A 20,845-nucleotide genomic window follows, 5' to 3' on the forward strand; every position below is an offset into this window, starting at 1 on the left:
GCGGCAAAATTTTGGATTTTTTTAAACATTGACAATAAAGTCATATTTAAAACTAGCAGCCCGCAGAGTCCCGAGCAGCCGCGAGAAAATATGTTAATATATTTAATTCGTTCAAATTATAGTAATTACTAATTATCTAGCTTATCTGATTACATTAAAAAGTCATCCTCTCCCACCCTCACCCCAAGGTGTGAGGGTGAACTTGATAATGAAAATTGATACCGTTAAAAAGATATGAAAGAATCCACACTCATTACGTAAACTAATATAATTTTTTACATATATAGTTTTATAAAATGGTTTTCATTGAACTCACTATAATCTTTACTTATGTGATAAATTCAAAATAAACAATGTCAAAAACATTGCCTAGTTTCTTTAATTCCATATTTTACTATTACAATGATAAGAGTAAAGATTTAAGAAATTCAATTATAATTCAAGTGAAATTATGAAATATAAAAATGACATAACGGTTGATTAGAATTAATAAAATTAGAATGCATTTTCTCCGGACAATAAATTAAAACCTACACGAATAAATTACATGCCAGTATTGAAAGAATGTGTCCCCAATGGATGAGTGGTTAAGAACGTTGCCTTGTAATCTGGGAGTCCCGGATTCGATTCCCGGTGAGGATACAAGTAGTCAGGATCACAAGTTAAGCTGTAGGTTCCGTCCTTAGAACACTATTCATCATCGCATGGAAGGCAATGGCAAACGACCACGGGCTCATCTTGCCAAAGGACTCTTGGGTCAAACACCTATCTTCGGGAAGAACACCACATCATAATGATCATTGAGAGAATTAGGCCATTTAAAATTACGTTATAACTTATAATACCTAAACTGCCACTCAACAAGAGCTGATATGTTCGCAAAATCACGGCTTATTTCCTTGTTTGAGACAGTGTATGTGTGGTGGGGGGGGGGGGAGCAGTAAATTATTTGGAGCACAAGGGCGTAGTATATATATATACGGGCCTGCGTATACCACATTGACAACGCCTGACCACATATATTTTTAACGGCCCGGCAGGAATTGAAAGAACTTGGCTAGGAGGTTTTAATGTATACAATGTATAGCCCGAATCTTGCACCGTTAAACTATCATTTGTTTCAGTCCCTGCACAGCTCCCTGAATTGTGTTAAGTTAGTTTCAAAAGAGGACTGTGAAAACCTGTGTCACATTTCTTTTTGGCCAGAAATCAAAGAAATCCTACAGCGATGAGATTACAGTGTTGAGGGGCAAATGCCAGAATATCATTGAAAATGGTGTCTATGTGGTTATGAAATAAAATTTTCACATCATAATAAACGTATTCTCAAGTCTGACCTCTAAATTCTTATTACTTGATAAACAACCTTATATTTATTAGATAAATCCCTTTATTCTTTTATGGGAATTAAAAAATGGATGATTCAAAAAAATTGAGTTTCCAAACGCTCAACGCCAAGGGACACATAAACGTACTATTTTCTTCTCTTCGTGAACTTAGAGCTAATACACTGTTTGTTTCTTCCTTTTTCTCTTCATGGTAAAGATACCCAAAAAGCCTCGAAGACTATCTACTCGATCCCTGTGGTTCGCCTAAAGGCAAAACATCACAGAGCAAACCCAGAGCTTCGACATGTGCCTATAAGAACATTCTCAACAAGATTGGAGTTTTCTTTACTTATTTCTTGCGTTTGACTTTCACGAAGGCGAAATATTGCATTCTTTCGCTTTTATACACTAACAGTGATTTTACCCGTGGGTGAAATACTGCAATTTAGAACAAATATGATGGAACAAATCAAAACAAAAACTAAAATAACCTGAAGAAAAATGGCAACAAAATAGCATTTATGAGCACAAAGAACATGTAAACAAAATATTACACTTTCACAAAGAAAAACTTCACATATTTGCGTTTTTGTTTTAAGAAATGCAGCACTTTTTATTTTTTTTATTTTATTATTATTATTATTATTATTATTATTATTATTATTATTATTATTTTCTTTTAAATGTGGGAAATATGTTAATATGGCTTTCCTTAAATCCGAATGTAAACGCATTATGTATGTTGTGTGGGTATTTTTTATTACCAAATCCATGTTTCGACAGCTTCGGGAACGTAAACTCGGGATTATGCCGTATACAGTAAAACCTATTAACTTAGCCCACTGTGTAAGATGGTCGCCTATCTATCTTGGAAGTAGACCGCACTGACGCAATTATTCTTTCCTGTTAATTTTAAATCTATTTCTCTATTTTGGAGGAAATATTTGACAGTATTACATGATCTCTACTATGCATAGTAAATTTCCTCATCTACTATGCATGAACATACATGAGAGACAGAGACAGAGGGGTGGGTAGGTAGGTGTGTGTGTGAGTGAGTGAGAGAGAGAGAGAGGGAGGGAGGGAGGGAAGTAATTGGTTGGCCAAACGTACAATTCTCTAGTATTCTGAAAAAAGAAAAAACAAGCGGCTCGTAATGTATATTACTAACTGGTATTTTATAAAAAGAAAAGGAGCTAAAACAATGCTAAATATGGTCGAATTTAATTAAAAATGCTTTTATACTCTGGTTTGGTATTCACCATTAAATAGAACTAAGAGTATGATTTCGCTTTTCATCCTGGATGGGAAAGGGCCGTTTTATTTTGAATGAAGCAGGCACTTTTCTGTTACGAAAATATTTCTCGTTTTCAGCTCACATATATCAAACTACCTCAGAAATTACAAAGCAATGTAAGCAAAGGCTAGTACTCACCGAAAAAAAAAAAAAAAAAAAAAAAAAAAAAAAACTAAAACGGAAAGTTCGGGAGAAAGCACTCGCCTTCAGAGAAACTAAGCATGCTACTTGAAGGACCAATTCATGCTGATTACAACAAGCTAATAATATTCCGTACGGTTGAGAACTGTTCGAGAGATTCAACTTGGAAGTTTATCTGAAAAAATGAGTATATGCGCATTTTGACATACGAATTGAAATTCATCGGAGGTAACAGAAAAAACGGTTTTGCAATAACTACCAGGTTTGTTAGTTAAAATTAATAGTCATTATACAGTTTACAATAGTGATAGGTTAGAGATGAAAATTGATCACTGTTGTTTCTCTGTTCTATGGAGAAATGACAGGAAAAAGACTTCCTTGCACCATGAACGTTTTATATGTGCGATTGCGTTGCATCCGTAAAGGGAACAGTTCGCATAACGAAAACGAAAAGAGAATTTGACAGGAGATTCAAAAGGTATATAATTTGTTCAGTAACCTGCCTTGAGGAATGCAAACTGAAATAATTCAATGTATCGTGGTGATCGGAACTGATTCATATTTGATTGTTGCGTTGGTACATCATAACGCCCGAATGAAGAAGTAAGAATAATTTACACATTGATTGCAAACAATACAAGCAACTAGATATGATACTTATCTAAGCATTTTTTTGAAATAAAGCCTTTCGAAAAAAAAATCAAATTTTCAAGCCCTTGTTACTTCGTTGCTATTTGTTCAAAACAAGTCATACCATGACCGCAGTATCAAACGCTAAGGGACTTCTGATGTGCATTGTCTTGTCCATCTCCGTTGTGCTATATGTGTGATAGAGGCTTTCAAACTTTGGATGAATATGATATTATAACATCCTTAGTTAGCAACACTGATGTTGATATTTTAAGTTTTCGTTTAACATGTTGATTTGAAATATGTAATAATCTGACGTAGTCCAATTTGAAAAAAATATAACTTTATACTGGGATAGCAATCCTGTCAGCGAGTGGTGGTGTTCAATACGTAAAACGAAGTCTCCCTCCTTATAGTCGCTTCATGCAAAGTTTCGCTTTTCTGCCTCTTCTGGTTTCTCCGTTATCACGGATGTTCCAGATAAAATTGTCTATCCTGTATATATATATATATATATATATAAACTACAGGCCAAAATAAAGCGTAAATGTTATATGATGGTTTGCCCTCCGGGGCCTCCTTCAGCCTCTATGAGGAATCAAACCTTCAAAATGTGGCAACGTCGCAGATTAACTTGGAACCATTAGCATTACTCTACGAATAAAACTAGCAGTTGAATCGATTGCTACACTAATAAGTGATTGTAGTATCAATCTATATCGACTTCAGCTGCCATCTGGAAAGAATCGATGCAACTATTTGATAGATTAGTATATCTACTCTATGGTTCTTTATTTGCGACGTTGCCACATAGTGTAATTCTTGTCTCCAAACAAGGACCCGAAAGAAATGAAAATGAAATCTTTGAGTTTTACGTCCCACGTTATGCCGGTTAGGCTAAAGGAGACGGTGATTACGAGAAATGAATGAAATGGTGGAATGAAGAAAGTGGGAGGAAACGGGAGAACCCCGAGGAAACCCACGCACACGGTGCTTGTCCACCACAAAGTTCACTTGGCGGGGGCTAGGATCGAACCCGGGACCCCAAGCACCAGAGGTGAACGCTCTACCACTGAGCCAAGGACCCGAAAGGTATACAAATATATATATTTTTTTACTTTATTGTGACTTGTAGAATAGTGCTGTGTAGTCCGTGGGTGCCATTTTTAGAACACCCGATATATATATATATATATATATATGTCAAGCAAAAAAGGAATATTTGTACCTGTACCAGAATAGCTGAGCACATTTGCACATTGAAATCTCGTAGTTTGCAAGTTATCCATATTGGCAGCGCACCTTAAAAACAATAACCATAGGATTGCTAATTTATGTTTAATAGAAGAAACAAAAAGGATAACTGAACGAAAAATTCAAGAAGCCTATTACTTTCATAAAGAGAAACCTACACTCAATTTAGATAAAGGAGACTTAAATGCGATTTGGAGCAGTCTTTTCACTACGTTTCCGCCATCTGGAAGGCAAAAATCAGTGAACAACAGTGAACAGTAGGATGCTTCACCTATTTTAAATTCTTTTAACTTTTTTTTTTTTAACCTATCCACATTTCTTCCCTATGTTTTAAATCCTCTTCGAATTTTTTCTAGGTTGAAGATGGAAACAGGGTTTTCCGAAAGCGCTAGTTACGTTTTTTTTTTCGGTGAGTACTAGCCTTTTGCTTACATTTCTTTCTAGATATTATCACCGCTCGCAATACAGTGATACCTTAGAAATTAATTTAAAACAGATTTTCAGGTAATGCATATGTATATAAACTTTTCTCATTAGCAGAAAGACAATATTTACAAGAGTCTACAGAAATCAGATAGCTTTTTTTATCAATATCTCCTCTTTACGTGACAGAGTTGTAGCAATCTTGAAGTTTTACCTCCACGCTCTCAAATCTGCAAGTGAATAATTCTTTTCTTCGCTTTCTTTCTTTGTTCGTAAGATTGCTGATTCCTATTCATCAGGCTTGTCTGAAACATTTTATATATATGTATAAATATTAAAGATAGCTCTAGTTGCAAGAATCGCCTGCTGTAGCAAAACAGAGGTTTGAAACAGCGAGTTCTCAGAAGTATAACTTCATACTTAATATTTCCGGACTTTTCCCAGCTTTTCATGGAATCCCTGACTTTTCCAGGTTTTTCAAGTCGATGGGAACCACTTATTCGTATTTATCACTGCTACCAGTTTTGTCAGTGGGTAAGAAACACTTTTTATTTATTTATTTTTATTTATTATACCCAAGTCGAAACATATCCATTAATTTCTGAAAACTAGTGTTTTCCTTTCTTGTAACTATCTTGGTGACAAAGTAAATAAATAACTATAAATAATCTTATCACTATCTTCACTGCGAAGTGGATGTTTTTCTACCGCAGCTACAATTTCTAATAACGACAGAATGTTCTGTGAAATGTACATTTCAGCTTAATCAAATAGTGGTTTAAATTTATCAGCTAATTAACCCTTACTACAATATACTAATGTGTATTGAATCCTTCTAGCGGGTTTGCAACCGCTGACCTCTTAACTTTGAATATTTTCATGTCGATGTTGTTCTGTTTGCTTCGTTAGCAAATATAACTCCCAATATATCATAACAATTAAATTTTGTTAAATTATGATATTTATATACATATGCATGTGTGTAAAATACATCAACTCTATGCGTGTGCTTTAAATGAAACCTCATTCTTTTTTTAAAATAATAATAATAATAATAATAAAATAGCAAAGACAATGCCAACCGCTTATGAGTCACGTAAACTACCTTTCTCTGAGAAAGTTGCAATGATCAGTCATATGATTCTGCTACCTTTTGCTTCCTTCAGCCACTAAGGCCTCGATCGACTGAAAAGTACACCCACCTCCTTCACAGATCAAATGAACCAAACTTTCCACCTCTACATGAAGCTCAGCTTTCGACCTATCTGGCTCATACTTTTATCACGCTTGATACAGAATAAGTAGAATTATCAGAATCTATTGCATCATTACCTGTGCAACATGGAAAGAGATAAAGTGTGATTACATAACATTAGATCAGAAAAAAAAATAAATTTTCTTATGAGAAACCAAATAAGTAAAGAAACTGTTACCTGTAGGACGTATATCCATCCTGTTGTACATTATTCGGATAAGGCTGCTGCATTGCATTGTGTTCTACGCGCCCCGGTGGCCCTGCTCCACTGTTGTGGTTCTGGTAGGCATCCGTCGTCATCTCCTGTGCATTTGGATCCCAAATATAGTAATTCTCACTCGTATACGCCTGCTGATCGGTCGTTCCGTATTCGAAGCCTTTGTTTTGCGCATTGTTTCTGTACTCTGAAGAAAAATTATCCAAATATAGCGTATCGTAAGGTTCTTCGACTTTAATTTCACTGGTATATTCCCGAAATTTCGAGAATATGTTAATATCATCTTCCACTGGTGCGATATCCCCGTCCGTAGCGTTCGAAGAGCTGTGGTCCCCCCACGAAGAGTAATCCGAGATGCCTTCTGCTGTTAATTTCATGGCTGCGTCAAACGAACTCCCTGTATCGCCTTCTGTCATTTCCAACGGCCCAACAATCTGCCTGCGCAATGCCTATACATTGGTCGAGCTACCGCTTCCAACATCAAAACCGGTTCCTTGCTACCTCCAACCACGCAGTCTCCACTCCACAGCCTCTTTAGATCTTGGAATGCCACCACAATCTGCAAAGAAGTATTTTTTAAAAACGTAAGTTAACATTAAAGACTGAAGATCTACGTGTATGTCTAATCTAGACAACTTTTCTGTTACTAAAAAAGTAATTAGCTTATTTAGACTCTTAGGTAAGATTTAAAAAGTAATGGTAGTTCATATCTCTACCTATTGATTAGCGTTCTTGCTTTCAAATCAGAAAGCTAGAGGACAAACCAGGTGAGCGGTCACTCTAAGATCCTTCCATGCGTTTTTCACTCTCACCAGAATGTCGGAATGATACTTTTAAATTTAGATCCTGACCAACTTTCTTTTCTGCTATTGTTGTGTCCGGCTAAAGCGTAAAGAGGGTAGGAATTAACTTCCTACTGAAAGGTGTTTACAACTTTTTTAAATACTTTACGAATTTTCACGAAACAAAAGGCACATTTCGTTCTTTACAATGGTAGAATTTATTACGTATCATTTATATCATGTACGTATCAATGGCGGACCGTACCGCTACTCTAATATTGAGTGAGCCGGGTCAGCTGGTATGCCGGTACGAAATATGTCAGTCCATGGTACAAGTACAAAAGTGGTGGCGAAATGCAAAAGGATCTCGTGCCTCGGCAGATGCAAAGACCATAAGGAATTGCCATTCGAAACTAATGGACACAGGTTCTGTAGAAGATATTAGGATACGTGGTCGCCCCTCAAATTCCATAACGAAGGAAAAGTTCGAGTAGTTCAGGAAATGTTCACTCGAACTCCTCAGAAATCACAAAGACAAGCATCTCACGAAAGTGGTGTAACCCGACATACAATCCGAACTGCTCTGAAGGAGGAGTTGAATTTTCGTCCATGGAAACCACTTTACTACCAGGAATTATAGCCGGGAGACTGTGATCACCGAGTTGAGGTATGGGGAGATGATTCTAGTTTGATATGAAGACTTGTCCCATATTTTCGCTAATATCCTGTGGTCAAATGAAGTCGTTTCATGTTGGGGGGTTTGTTAGCCGTCACAATCGTTTTATTGGGCACGAGAGAATCCCAGAATAGTTGTTGAAAAAAGCCAACATTGTCCAAAGGTCACAGTGTGGTCGGCATGACATCCACGAAAGTTGTGGATCTATACGTCATTCCGGACACAATGAATGCTGAAAAATACCTTGATATGCTTAAAGATTTTGTTTATCGTACAGTATCCACGTGGGACAATTCCAACGAGTTAGTCTTTATGCAAGATGGGGCCCGCCTTATTTCGCACGACCTGTCCATGCGTCGCTCGACACCCATTTCCCAGAACGATAGTTGGTCGTCGATAAAGAGAAAGTTTATCGTACAAAACCAAAACTTCTTGGTGATTTGGAGAAGCGAATTCGCCAGTTTTTGCAAACGTACAGCTCAAGCATCTGCAGAAGTCTGTCGCAAACATTCTGAACCAGTTATGAAAACTGGTGGATAATGGTGGTGCTTATGTGGAACTTTAGTAATGCATACAATTCTACCATTATAAGGGACCAAATGCTCTTTGTTTCATAACTGAATAAATATTTAAAAAGTTATACACAATTTTTCAACAGGAAGTTAATTCCCACCCATCTTGAACAATTCCTCTCAAACAAGTTTATTTCTGGGTCTCCATATATACGTAGGGAATTCTAGATGAGACTAAACAAGCTTGTTGTAAACAGATAGTACAGACACTCTCAAACGGCAGGTTATGACCTATTAAATAGCAAAACTACACGCACTTCTCAGAAAACAGTGCGATCAATTCATCCTACGAGTTCATGGTACTATCTACCTTAGGAAAGAGCAGCTTTCCTTTTACCTTGTACTGCGAAAATTCCACTATCTTTGCACATTACCAAAATAAGTCTTGCAGACTTGGAAAATATCACATTACACGGGGAATGTTTCTAAAGTTCTGAGCGTTTATTATTATTATTATTATTATTATTATTTACTAGCTTTCATCTATATTTACATTCTACTTTGTCATTATAGTGTCCATTTCATTATACACACTTAGCCCAACGTTAAACTAGCTTCTCAAGGCTCTATCAAATTTTAGAAACGCACGCCATGTAAACGCTCCTTCAACTCGGGGAAACAAATGGTAATCATTAAGTGCCAGGTAATATAAGTACGGAGGATGTGGAAGTAATTCTAAACAAAAGTCACACAAAACATTCTTTATTTTTAAGGCAGTATGGGATTTCGTCTTAACAAATGTCTGTCGTAATATGCGAGACTTTTTTTTTTTTTTTTTTTTTTTTTTTTAATGTTTGCAGAAACATGCGGAATCCTCGTTGGTTGTTAAATGCAAGGTTTATATTACGATTACCACAGAGAAAGGGATTATAATTCCTTTAGTTTCGCACGTTTCTGCAAAGAAAATATTACAGAACTATAGTATTAATGCTTTGGAAGTTCCCCAAAATCAACTGAGAAAACCCCCACTTGAGATCTTATTTCACCGTTTCCCAACTAGTTGGGTTTAAGTGACACTTGTCAGTGTGCTAAACTGTATATAGATCAAACCAAAAGGAACATTTGCATCAGAATAGCTAAACATGTTCGCGCTACTAGTACTTTCAACCGTTAGTAATTATCAAACTGTCTTTGGATTTTTAGGAAAATAAACATGATACTGATGTACGCGTAATGGAAAAGGCAAGAACTAGGGCTGAATGTAAAATTACTGAGTCTTTTTAGATTTGTAAATTTATCCCTGTACTTTAATTTGGACAAAGGAGAAATTAATTCAATATGAAGGGAACTTTTCACTACGTACTGTTGCCAGTTGGAAAGAAAGAGAACTAATAACAGCAACTATCTCTATAGTGTTTAAGTGCGTTCACTGGACACAATGTCCGTGGACGTAAAGTGGTTTGTTTACTTCAAATAATCATTTTTATCCTTTCACCTATTCGCATATTTTACCTTAACTTTTTGCAAACTCAAGTCAATTGAAGGTGAGAATTGTGTTTCTTGAAAGTGCTACTGTTTTGTGATTTATAGCAGTGAGAATCAAGTGTTATCTTTTACTTCATGATTTGACTATTATCGCTACTCGCAGTCCACATTACTGTATTTAATGCATTTATAGCATGCTTCTTTAATAATAAAATATTTATTTTGTTCTTGCTTTAGAACCGGTATAATTAATTTTTTTCGTATATATTTCAACGACTTCTTGTCATCATCTTCGGTACAGTAAAGGATTTTTATGTCGATTTGTAGACACATTAATGAGTAGAATTCTTATCCGTGAAGAAACCCTTACAGGGCTTTTGACACTAAACACAATCCTGAATTTACTTTACCGGTAAAAGAACCCACTTTAAGGATTTCTTTTTCCACAAAAAGAACAGAATGGATCTTCGAGACTATACAGCATCCTCCTTAGTGACAACTTAGGGAAACCTTAGAAACATACTCCCGCAGCGGTCGAATCTTACTAATTGAGCAGCAGGCTTTGAGTGAATCGCAGTGTCAAAAATTGTTATTAACACTTTCGATCCGAGGGGGTATTTAAATTATTAAAGCCCTGTGTCCGGCACAAAATAAAGGTTATTTTAAAAAATCATATCTGCCTAAGTTTTTATTCGAAACTTTTGCAACTTTGGGACATGAAAGTACAAATAGCGATCTATCAGAAGAAAAAGTATCATGTACTTGCAGGTTTTGTGTCCCACGCAGCAACAGGCCCATTTGATAGATATTTTTCCACTTTATCAGACACTGAATGACCACACACATATGTACACTTAAAAGTTTATAAACACTTCTCAACTGTTGAAAGTTTGCTCAATATATACAAATTACATTGTTTTTTATCACCCTACATTCAATCATCCCAATATTTGTCTTTTGTGTGAAAAACTTCAAAGCATCTTCCAATACAAAGCGCAACGTCGCACTTAGGTAAGTTGTGATCTGTTTTCCACTGGCTTTTCCTGTACGCAATCTCTCGCGATCTGAACACACTTTATACTTTCGCTGTCCTTTACAGCTTGGATCTGCAGCCTTTGGAGGTAAGTAGTATCGGTAATGTCCATAGCCTGAAAGTCTACCTGCAGTTGATGCCTGGGATCGCTTCTGGATTTCCAGTCCTACATTTGAAACCAATCCTTTTGTCACATCAATCAAATACTGCCGAAGTGCAATTTTGCTCGTTGCCAGTTTTCTATGTAAAATGTACGAATTTACAATGCTCAGATTGAAGAGGCGAAAGAATATTTTTTTTTCCACCATTTTACAGATTTCCTTTCAAAGGAGTAATACGACAGCATTTGATCTGACGTATCAACACCTATTTTGTAAGTGTTGTAATCAACTACAGCACATGAGTTTACCTGTCATATAATAAAGTAGGAAAGTCATATAATCCGTATAATAATAAAGTAGCAACTGTCATATAATAAATCATAAAGGTACAGATAACGACAGGGAGAAGTGAAGGCATATAGGCATGCATATATGCCTATTCTTTCGTCATTCCTATTCTTGCTTGTATTTCACATTACCACTTCATATCATCACTAATAATAATACCCAGGTATCGAGAACTAGTCATCTGTTCTATTTTCTCAACTCCTATTTCTATATTTGACACCGACCGCTTCGTTTCAATCACCATGGATAGTGTCTTTCTAACATTTATTTTCATCAAATATTCTTCACAGCCGTTCCTCAAGTGTTCTAACATCTTACTGATCTTGTTTTCATATTCCGCAACAAATGCCATATCATCTGCAAACCGTATACATCAAATCATTCTACCTCGTACCGAAATGCCGTCTTAACTATGTAGGCTATTTTTCTCTATTTAGATAGATATTAAATAATGTTGGCGAGAGACATCATTCCTGTCGAACACTCCTCCCATTTACACTTTCTTCTGTCATTTCCTTTCCTATTGTAACACTTACTTGTTGGTTCAAATATGTTTCTTATGAGTCTCCCATCTTTCCATTTCAATTTAACCTTCTTTAGCTCTAAGCTCCCAACATTAATTCCCAATTCACGTGGTCAAAAACCTTTTCTAGATCGATAAATACAACATACGCCTCTTTCCCCTTTTCCATAAACCTTTTACTGATTACCCTTAATAATCCAATTGTATCTCTTGTGCCTTACTTCTCCTGAATCCAAACTGTTCCTCACCGTTTTCATTTGTTCTTCCATATAACCTTCTATTCAGTATTCGAAGGAAAATTCTTGCTGCATGTGATATGAGACTAATAGTTCTATAATCCTCACATCTTTCTGGGTTCGATTTCTTACCCATCGGTATCATGATCGTCTTCAAGAAGTCTTTTGGCCACTCTCCTGTTTCATATATTTCACTACAAAGTCGGAACAATTCTTTCTTGCCTCTTGTCTCCTGTATTCTTAATGAATTCGATTGGCATATCATCTAGTCTGGTTGTCTTTCCATTTCTAATCTCGGATATAGCTTTTTCAAGCTCATCCAGAAGAATATTAAACCTTTATCATCCTCCCGTACTTCATTTTCTTCTTCAACATCCAGGCTACACGGTCTATTCCTACTCTCATATAAGTTCGTAACATATTCTTTCCATCTTCCTATGACTTCTCTCGCTAACTAACTTCCCATTCTTATTTTCCACTGGCATCGTAATATCCCTCTTTTCCTCCGAAGTTTGCTAGATTTCACCTCTGTACATTTCCTCATATTTCCCAATTCTTCTATGTCTTTGCATTTTCTTTTGTAAAACTCCCCTTGCTCTGTCTGATTCCCTTCGTAACTCGTTGTTTAATCTCCTGTAAATCTTTCTGCCCTTTTCTGTCACCCAATTTCCACGTCTTCCTTTCCCTCATTTTCTGCAACACATGGTTTCTTAGCCGCTTTGTGTTCGCTATTACTTCTTCTACAGCCTGCTGTATGTAATGTTTACTATTCATCTACCGTATGTCACTTCCTGCAGCTATCCTTTCCTTAGAATTTTTCAATGAAAAGATTTCTTACTTCCTCGTTTTTCTACTTTACAGTATTCAACTTCTTGTTACCTACTTTTCTTCTACCAATATTTTTCAGTTCAATATCCACTTCGGCCAGCATATTAAGGTTATGATCAGAGAAAATGTCGGCCCTGAGAAGAGTAATTATACCAAGGGACAATAATTTCTACGTTTTTATAGCTCAATTCTGTATAATATGCTTTATGTAGCAGAACTTCTTCACAAGGCAAGCATAACAGTCTTTTAGAAAATGGTTTTAGTAGCTGTTATAGGAAATAAAAAAAAAAAACTGCTTTCAACCAACGCACAGGGATTTCATAACGCTATGTCTGGTATAACTTTGTAAGCTAATCATTTAAGAAAGATAAGTTTTCTTAGTAAAATATATGGTTTTACTATGTTTCAAAGCACTATAAAAAAATAATCACACTAGTCATTACAATACATTATATGATTTACCAGGGATGCTATTACTGTTCCATTTCGCTATGAAATGGGGTTATTAGGACAGAAAGAGAACTGGGGCAGTGTCTTCTGGAAGTCTTTTAGCAACAAAGTAAAATTTTGACGAAGGAAATGCATCAGAACAATGCTTACTGATGTTCTGTTTAAGGTCTGCTGAATTTGGATGTCTTTGTAAACATCTGTGAAATAGTTACCTACATTACAGCTGAAGAACTTCTTTTTCGATATTGATGTAATGAAGTGGATGTTTTTCGTCCTCTTATGCTATATGAACACGAACCATTTATATTAGAAGACACGTAAAATGTACAAATGGTTTCCTAGGTATCAAGACGAACTTTTCCCAATAGATCCCGACTTAGATTTTGACTGAGAAGTCGCTAGTTGCGTTTAGCCTTTAGCAAATTTCTCAATGTAGTTGACAATATACGTTATTTGTATTTTTCCAAAATATGCAGAGATTATCAATGTCTTAACTAAATTGAGACTTAAGGGTTTAAAGTCCATTTGAGAGCATTAATACTGAAATAATTCTTATTTGTTTCTATACAGTAAAAAAAGTGTCCTTATTTCTGTCTGGTGTTTTTATTCATAATTTCGTTATAAACAGGGTTAGAAAACATTTAAAAAACACTATTTTAAATGTCTAAAACACACCTATGGCATGACTGCCCAGAAGTCAGTGCAACGTAAATACAATAGAAGTTAGGAGACTTTTTGATGATTCCTCCAGGATTGGTACAATTCTGGCAGTTGGGAGTTTAAAAAACAAATCTCAAAATTCTACTACACGGGTTTAAGATGTCTCTTAATTCGTGTAAATAATATAAAAGTAAGATATAATCATTATGATATTTGTCAAAATTGAAACAAATAAATTATTTTGTGATTTAAGTTTTACGTTCCCACCCAATTGAAATTAAGGTCTATGTTTACATAACTGGCTCACGTTAGCTTAATTATTTACAAATTCCTAGATCCTTGCAAACATCTCTTGTATATATATTCAATCGGTGAAAAAAAATAAATAATATATCACGGATGAACTTCGAAATTAACGGTTTCTTATATTATGAGTTTTATAACCTAGATACTAACATATTTGATTCCCGTTGGGAACACTCAGTAAAAAAAGTGTAAAAGCTTTTTCAGGTCAGCCATCCTGGGAGGAGTTCTCCCCATTCATACCAGGGAAATGCTGAGTTGGTACCTAACATAATGGTCTCAGATCGATTCTTTCTTTTCCCCCCAATTCTCCGGACAGAGTAATCGTCCAGAACACCATTTCTCATACGTGAGGGACTAAAATGGCCGCAACTGCCGAAAGTCCAGAAATCTAATTTTTAACATTATATACTTGAACAATGAAGAAATTTAAAATGCCTTGAAAAAGTAGACAATTATACCTGAAAAATTTTAATAGCCTAAATAAAGTTTGTACTAGCTTGTAAAAGGAAGAAACTACGTCATTATAGCTTTATTAAAATATGTGAACGTATTAGCTTTTCTTCTGAACCGACACCTACATTTTCTGAGATAAATATTCTAACGGTTTACCTTGACTGATACCTCTTAAAATTTTATCAGGCTTACTCCTTTCGTAAGAAAGAATAAGAAACACGTACAGTACATTATATTCAGTAAAGGTAATATACAAGATCAATTCTGCATTCCTCCCCTCCCCCCTCTTTCTTTCCTTCTGATAGTGTAGTCCATATCCATTATATCGGGCGTGGGTCTACAGCTTAACGTGGGATCCGAAACACACAATCTCCCAACAGTAAGAGAATCCGGGACCCCACGCCGAAGGCACGTATGTTAACCATATAGCCTTGAAAAATGAAAATGAAATGAAATCTTTGAGTTTTACGTCCCACGGTTATGCCGGTTAGGCTAAAGGAGACGGTGATAATGAGAGATGAGTGAAATGGTGGAATGAAGAAAGTGGGAGGAAACGGGAGAACCCCGAGAAAACCCACGAGCACGGTGTTTGTCCACCACAAAGTTCACTTGGCGGGGGCTGGGATCGAACCCGGGACCCCAAGCACCAGAGGTGAACGCTCTACCACTGAGCCACCAGCCTTGAAAAATGAGTTTAAATGTAAGTCAATACCATAAAAGAAGTTTTAAGTATATTTTTTAGATTCAGTTACAACAATTATCTTCAGTTATAAATTCTGCATACGTTTGACAGAAGACATATGCATCTAAGAAATCTCAATAATGAAAAAGTTAAGAAATAGAAACATGTGAGAGAAAAAAAAAATAGCACTGCCGGAAGAAAACCGAGTAATTTCTTGAAATATTGCACAAGTTCATCAAAATTAAATGTATGCTAATAAACATACTGGCTTCGTTTTGTTAACAATTTTACACTAAAGCTACTGCCCTATCCACCCGTCCCCCCCCCCTAAAAAAAAGAAAAATCCTTTGCACACTGGGAATATGCAGGTAGCCCACCACATTATAGTTAAATATAGTTTCTTAAATCGGCCCCTAATGTCTTAATAGTCCCTACCCGCGGAAAAAAAGATCAGAAAAAAAAAAGTTTTAAAAACTGATTTCTTTTCAGAACTTAATTTAAAATGTAAACGCGTTGAATAAATAATCTTAGTGCTTTTTTAACAGTTTTGATGTCAATTTTGGGTACTTAAAATAAAAAGATGGGTAAATAAAATATAAGGAAGTTCGCACTCCTCTGTTATTTAAAACTGCAATTTCCCAGTAGTTCGCAATGGCTTCAGCGAAATATAGGAAGTACAAACTGAATCAGAAGAAGAATAAAATAAGGAACTTCACAAAAAAAGAAAAAAGAATGGTAGTTTGTTCGGCTATTATAACGCCAAATATTATTATTATTAAATTGGACAAAAAATAAAGATGTTTCAGGACTAGAAAAAAGACACTCCATAGAGCATAAAAAAGAAGTCTAATTGTAAACTGTTAAGTCAACCAGTTCAAACGAAAAAATTGGTTTCATAGTGTGAAATCCCTAATGAAATGAGCAATAAAGTGCAACATGCACAATATCAATAAATGTTTAGAACTTACTGTGAAGTATCTGATATAAGCGTGGATATATGCTTTAAAAGGAGCAATTTCCCCAAAATGATTTTTTTTTCTTCCTATTTTTGTAGGACTTTAAGCATCAAAACTAGAAAGTTCTTACCGTAACCACACAAACCAACTACAATCTTGGAATAACTAGAGATGATATAAAATGTTATTCTTCGTACGCCTAATTTTAGGTATGGAATTATCACTAATACAGATGCGTAATTCACATCCCATATTATGGTTTATTTATTATTCCATGGAATTCATATTTGCATAGCTTTGGATCATGACTCAGAGCCTGATAATCATAACAAAGCTTGAGTACTCACCAAAGCATCAAAAGGAAAACAACAAAGATGAAAATAAATTTCCATCTTGAACAATTAAGAGTAATGTTGATGTGAAATATTCACAACTACATTACATGGGCTAGTTAAGTTTTTACCCATACATAAAACTTCTCGGCATTGTTTTCCAGGATAGGCAAAACGTTTATATATATATATATATATATATATATATATATCAAAAACTGGTTTCTAAAAAAACGAAATTTTGGATTTTCACCAAACCGTCTTCTTCAGAAGAGTTCTGCGTTTTTGCTGAAACCAATGTGATATTCGCCAAAGCACAATGTTCGCCGATGTTCTTGTAGCACAAAGATTTTCATGGAAAACCGAACCAACATCAGAAAACTAGTAGAAAATCGAACAGAGTTTAAAAGACTGGCTTCTTAAAAGTTTTCAAAAACAATCTTCCAATTTTCTGAATTTGAAAACCCACCACTCTGCCAACAATATTTTTTTCACTTGTTTTGAATACTGGTAATAACACAGCACAGATTATAAAACCTGGAAACTTACAAGCCACATTTTAAAAATACCTAAACGTTATTTCTAAAGGGTAGAAGTTTATTCTCTTGAAATCTGCATAAAGGTATTAAGAAGACAGCATATGTTATTAATGAGAAAATTTGGCAACAATAATTAATTTCTACTGTGAAGAAGAATAATGTGGTTCTTCAAGTAAAATTAGATTTATTAAAGAGATAGGCACTGAAGATGGCGAACATATGTAGGTGAAACGTCTGCGCCTGGACTGCCATTTGGATGGTATGGTGAGTACTTGCTCTTTCTTATGATTATTATATATTCAACCTATTACTTCATTAAGTAATCCCTGATATTTTTAATATATCAACGCACAACAGGTACGGCACAAGCTGTCAATGAATGTGGAAACTGCCCTTGTAACACTGAATTTTCTCTATAATGTGGCGCAAGATGGCGCATTGGTCAATCGTTAGCATGCATTCATCGCAAAGACCAATATATTCTGAGTATAACGATTTATGCTGTAATAAAGTTATGACGCAAAGCAACTTAAATATTCCAGTCGCCTGAAACTTCATAAAAGAACACAGACTGGAGTTTAGGGAAGTTCCGAGTGATAGTAAAAAGATTAAATGTAAGGTACAAATTATTACTTGCGCTTGCGTTCGAAGCTCTGAGAAGCTAATATGCCCCAAAAGGCAAGTTTTTGTTCTAAAAATACTGATACGGAGAGCACAAAGGAAATTTTACTATTGTGCTACAATTATAAATTTATTTGTTCAGTTTTGCAGAGCTTAAGTTAGCTAGACTTTTGAATCAAATATTTCAAAGCTCGCAGTACCTTGGGACCTTAAGATGCATTTTCCATAATTAGAGGATTTTGATCCAGTCAGAAAAGTGTACAATTGTATTTTACCGTTCAAAACCATGGACATAACACATACATAGCTGCTTTGTAAAACTTAACTTTTGTTGCCTTCAATTGCTGTTATCTTTAAGGAAAAGCCTGTACACTGAAGCCTTAATCTTAATACCTCTAATTATAATTTAAGGCCAAAATATGTAGGCCTATATATCAAAATTGGATTTGCATAATTGTGGCGCCTAGACCACAAGAAAAAAAATTAGCTCTGATTATTACCGCCTGCCTCAGTCTCGAAGCATAATTGCGGGACTTTAAACTAATAAAATAAATTTAAAAAAAAAAAAAAAAAGACGTTCGTGTTTTTCTCGCTCTGTTTCTTTGGGCTGCATACCTGCAAACAGTCAAGGCAATGACATTTTGCTCTGAATCGAATTTATGACCGATACAATTCTACATTCTGTGAAATCTTGAATAACTTTAGCACCTACTGCAGGAAATCGAAGTTCGTAGTAAAGTAGACTTAAAGAGAGAGAGAGAGAAATTCATTTCATAACATCTCTAGTAGTTGGCTGTATGATTTGGAGTTTAGCATTCCCTAAGTACCGAGGCTGTACAAGACGTAGACCTACAACTTAACGTAGGATCTGAGCCACATGGCTCCCACCGGATATCGAACGAGGGTCTCTCGGGCTAAAGGCCTGTAAGTCAACCATATTGCCATGACGGAGTTCTAAATATCTTAAATCTTAAAGAGTTTTCGTGTTTTAATTTTAACCGTAAACTTAACATTTTCTAACCTGGATATTTTCAATCTGCACAAAAACTATATAAATAATCATATCATGTACTTGACAAGAAATTAAATACTTTTGGTTATGTTCTGAAATTGTAGGCTATATTATAAGAATTGATTTTTAAAAACACACCGAAAACTGCAATAGTTACAGTACTGAACTTAACACACTGCCGTTCATGAATATAAGTAAAATAAGATTCAAAATCACATTACACAACGGACTATAATCTTTCTAAAAAAGGTTTCAATGTTATATAATTTTCAGTCACATAAATGATCAACTTCGAAGCTACCACTAAGTTAGTTTCACTTTCGGACAAGAGTGCACTTTATGCAGAACAAGTGATTTCCCTATGTTGTTGACATGGCGCAAGGTAGGAATAAGTAGGGTAGTGTCGGGTTGGGTTAGGGAAGTTTGGACCCATTTTGTTAAAATTAACAGAGTGTAATTACTTGCATTGCTATAGAATATTTATGTCAATAATTACATGCACAAAAAATCAACTACATTACTCCAAGGACTCATTGTTTCATGAGTGACTAAAGTATGGAAATTATTTAACCTCACACAAGACACCACAAATGCTTATCTTCCTTACCATTAACTATGAAACGAACTGGATATGCGATCATTTGTATATATGTATGCGAACGGATATACAATCATTTTTCTGTCATATACGTGATTTGGTACAGCACAGTATTTCGTAAGTAGTACAAGGGTAGTTTATTTATTCAGAAAGACTCTCTCGTGATATTAAGTACAAGGATACATTTGAACTGTCTTGTAAAACTCAAATCTAAACTTTCTCTTGGTTCACAAGAATATCTATTGCTGGCTATTTTTTTCATTTAGCTTATACATGTATTAAATTCCTAAGCAAGAATCTGATTTTGAAACTTGAAACTCGCAATATATTTCACAAATTAACTACTTTCTGAGTACACTATTTTCAGTAACCTTCTAAGTTAGTAATAATCCCGTATTATAACAAAAAAATTCATGCTCACAAATAAAGTATCGGTATTTCAAGCATTTGTTCGATAACCGCTGACTCAAAATGATAAATTAAAACCTTCGTTTAATTTCTAACACAAACATTGAAATAAATCCGAACTATACTTACCTATAGTTCATATAATCTCGTTTATCAGCACGTAATTCTATTTCTACATACTGTACAAATAACTATACTTGAAAATCTCACTATCTTCAGTAACGCTGGCTTACTATTTTGCATGCACTAAATTAGAATAAATTAATTAAAGATTTAATTACCTTGTAGTTTACCTAGCATCAAACTTGACTTCTGAGGCTAAAATTATCTCCATCTTAGCATAACTGGCGTGCACTATTTGTGTACTACTGCCTTTTACTACAGAAAACAAGAACAACAAACATTATCCTATTTTAATTACAAATAGCTTTGAAGCATAATTAAACAAGATGGCAAACACGCGCATTCCAAAGATGTTCTAGGAAGATGGTGCAAACACTGTAGTATTTCATCTACCACGTGACCATGCAGAGTATCTTTATGCAATTGATCATTTTAAATGTTCGACATGACTTAAGTACGGTAAATTAGGACAAAAAGTCCTGATACGAAATATTTGCCTTACAAATTTGACTTCTTTAGATAGTTGTTATTTTATCTTATCTTTTGTTAAGTGCAGATTAAATTTCAAGACACCACTAGAAACAGTTGTTTAAAAATTAAATTTCTTTCGTTAACTATGTCTTCATCCTCTACCTG

General features: G+C 35.1%; 1 protein-coding gene across 1 annotated transcript in view; it reads right to left on the reverse strand.

Annotated features, from left to right (window-relative positions):
• The window catches only part of LOC145690675 (uncharacterized), a 29,838-nt gene extending 9,246 nt beyond the window's left edge, over positions 1–20,592 (reverse strand). The window contains exons 1-2 of the mRNA XM_081765814.1: positions 20,368–20,592; positions 6,507–7,104 (exon numbers count right to left, since the gene is read on the reverse strand). Of these exons, the coding sequence (XP_081621940.1) occupies positions 6,507–6,961 (455 nt within the window). The 5' untranslated portion in view covers positions 6,962–7,104; positions 20,368–20,592. The remainder of the gene's footprint in view (positions 1–6,506; positions 7,105–20,367) is intronic.
• Positions 20,593–20,845: the final 253 nt, after the last annotated feature.

This window comes from Thermobia domestica, chromosome 7, assembly GCF_964235325.1.
Source record: "Thermobia domestica chromosome 7, izTheDome1.hap1.1, whole genome shotgun sequence".
Taxonomy (NCBI): domain Eukaryota; kingdom Metazoa; phylum Arthropoda; class Insecta; order Zygentoma; family Lepismatidae; genus Thermobia; species Thermobia domestica.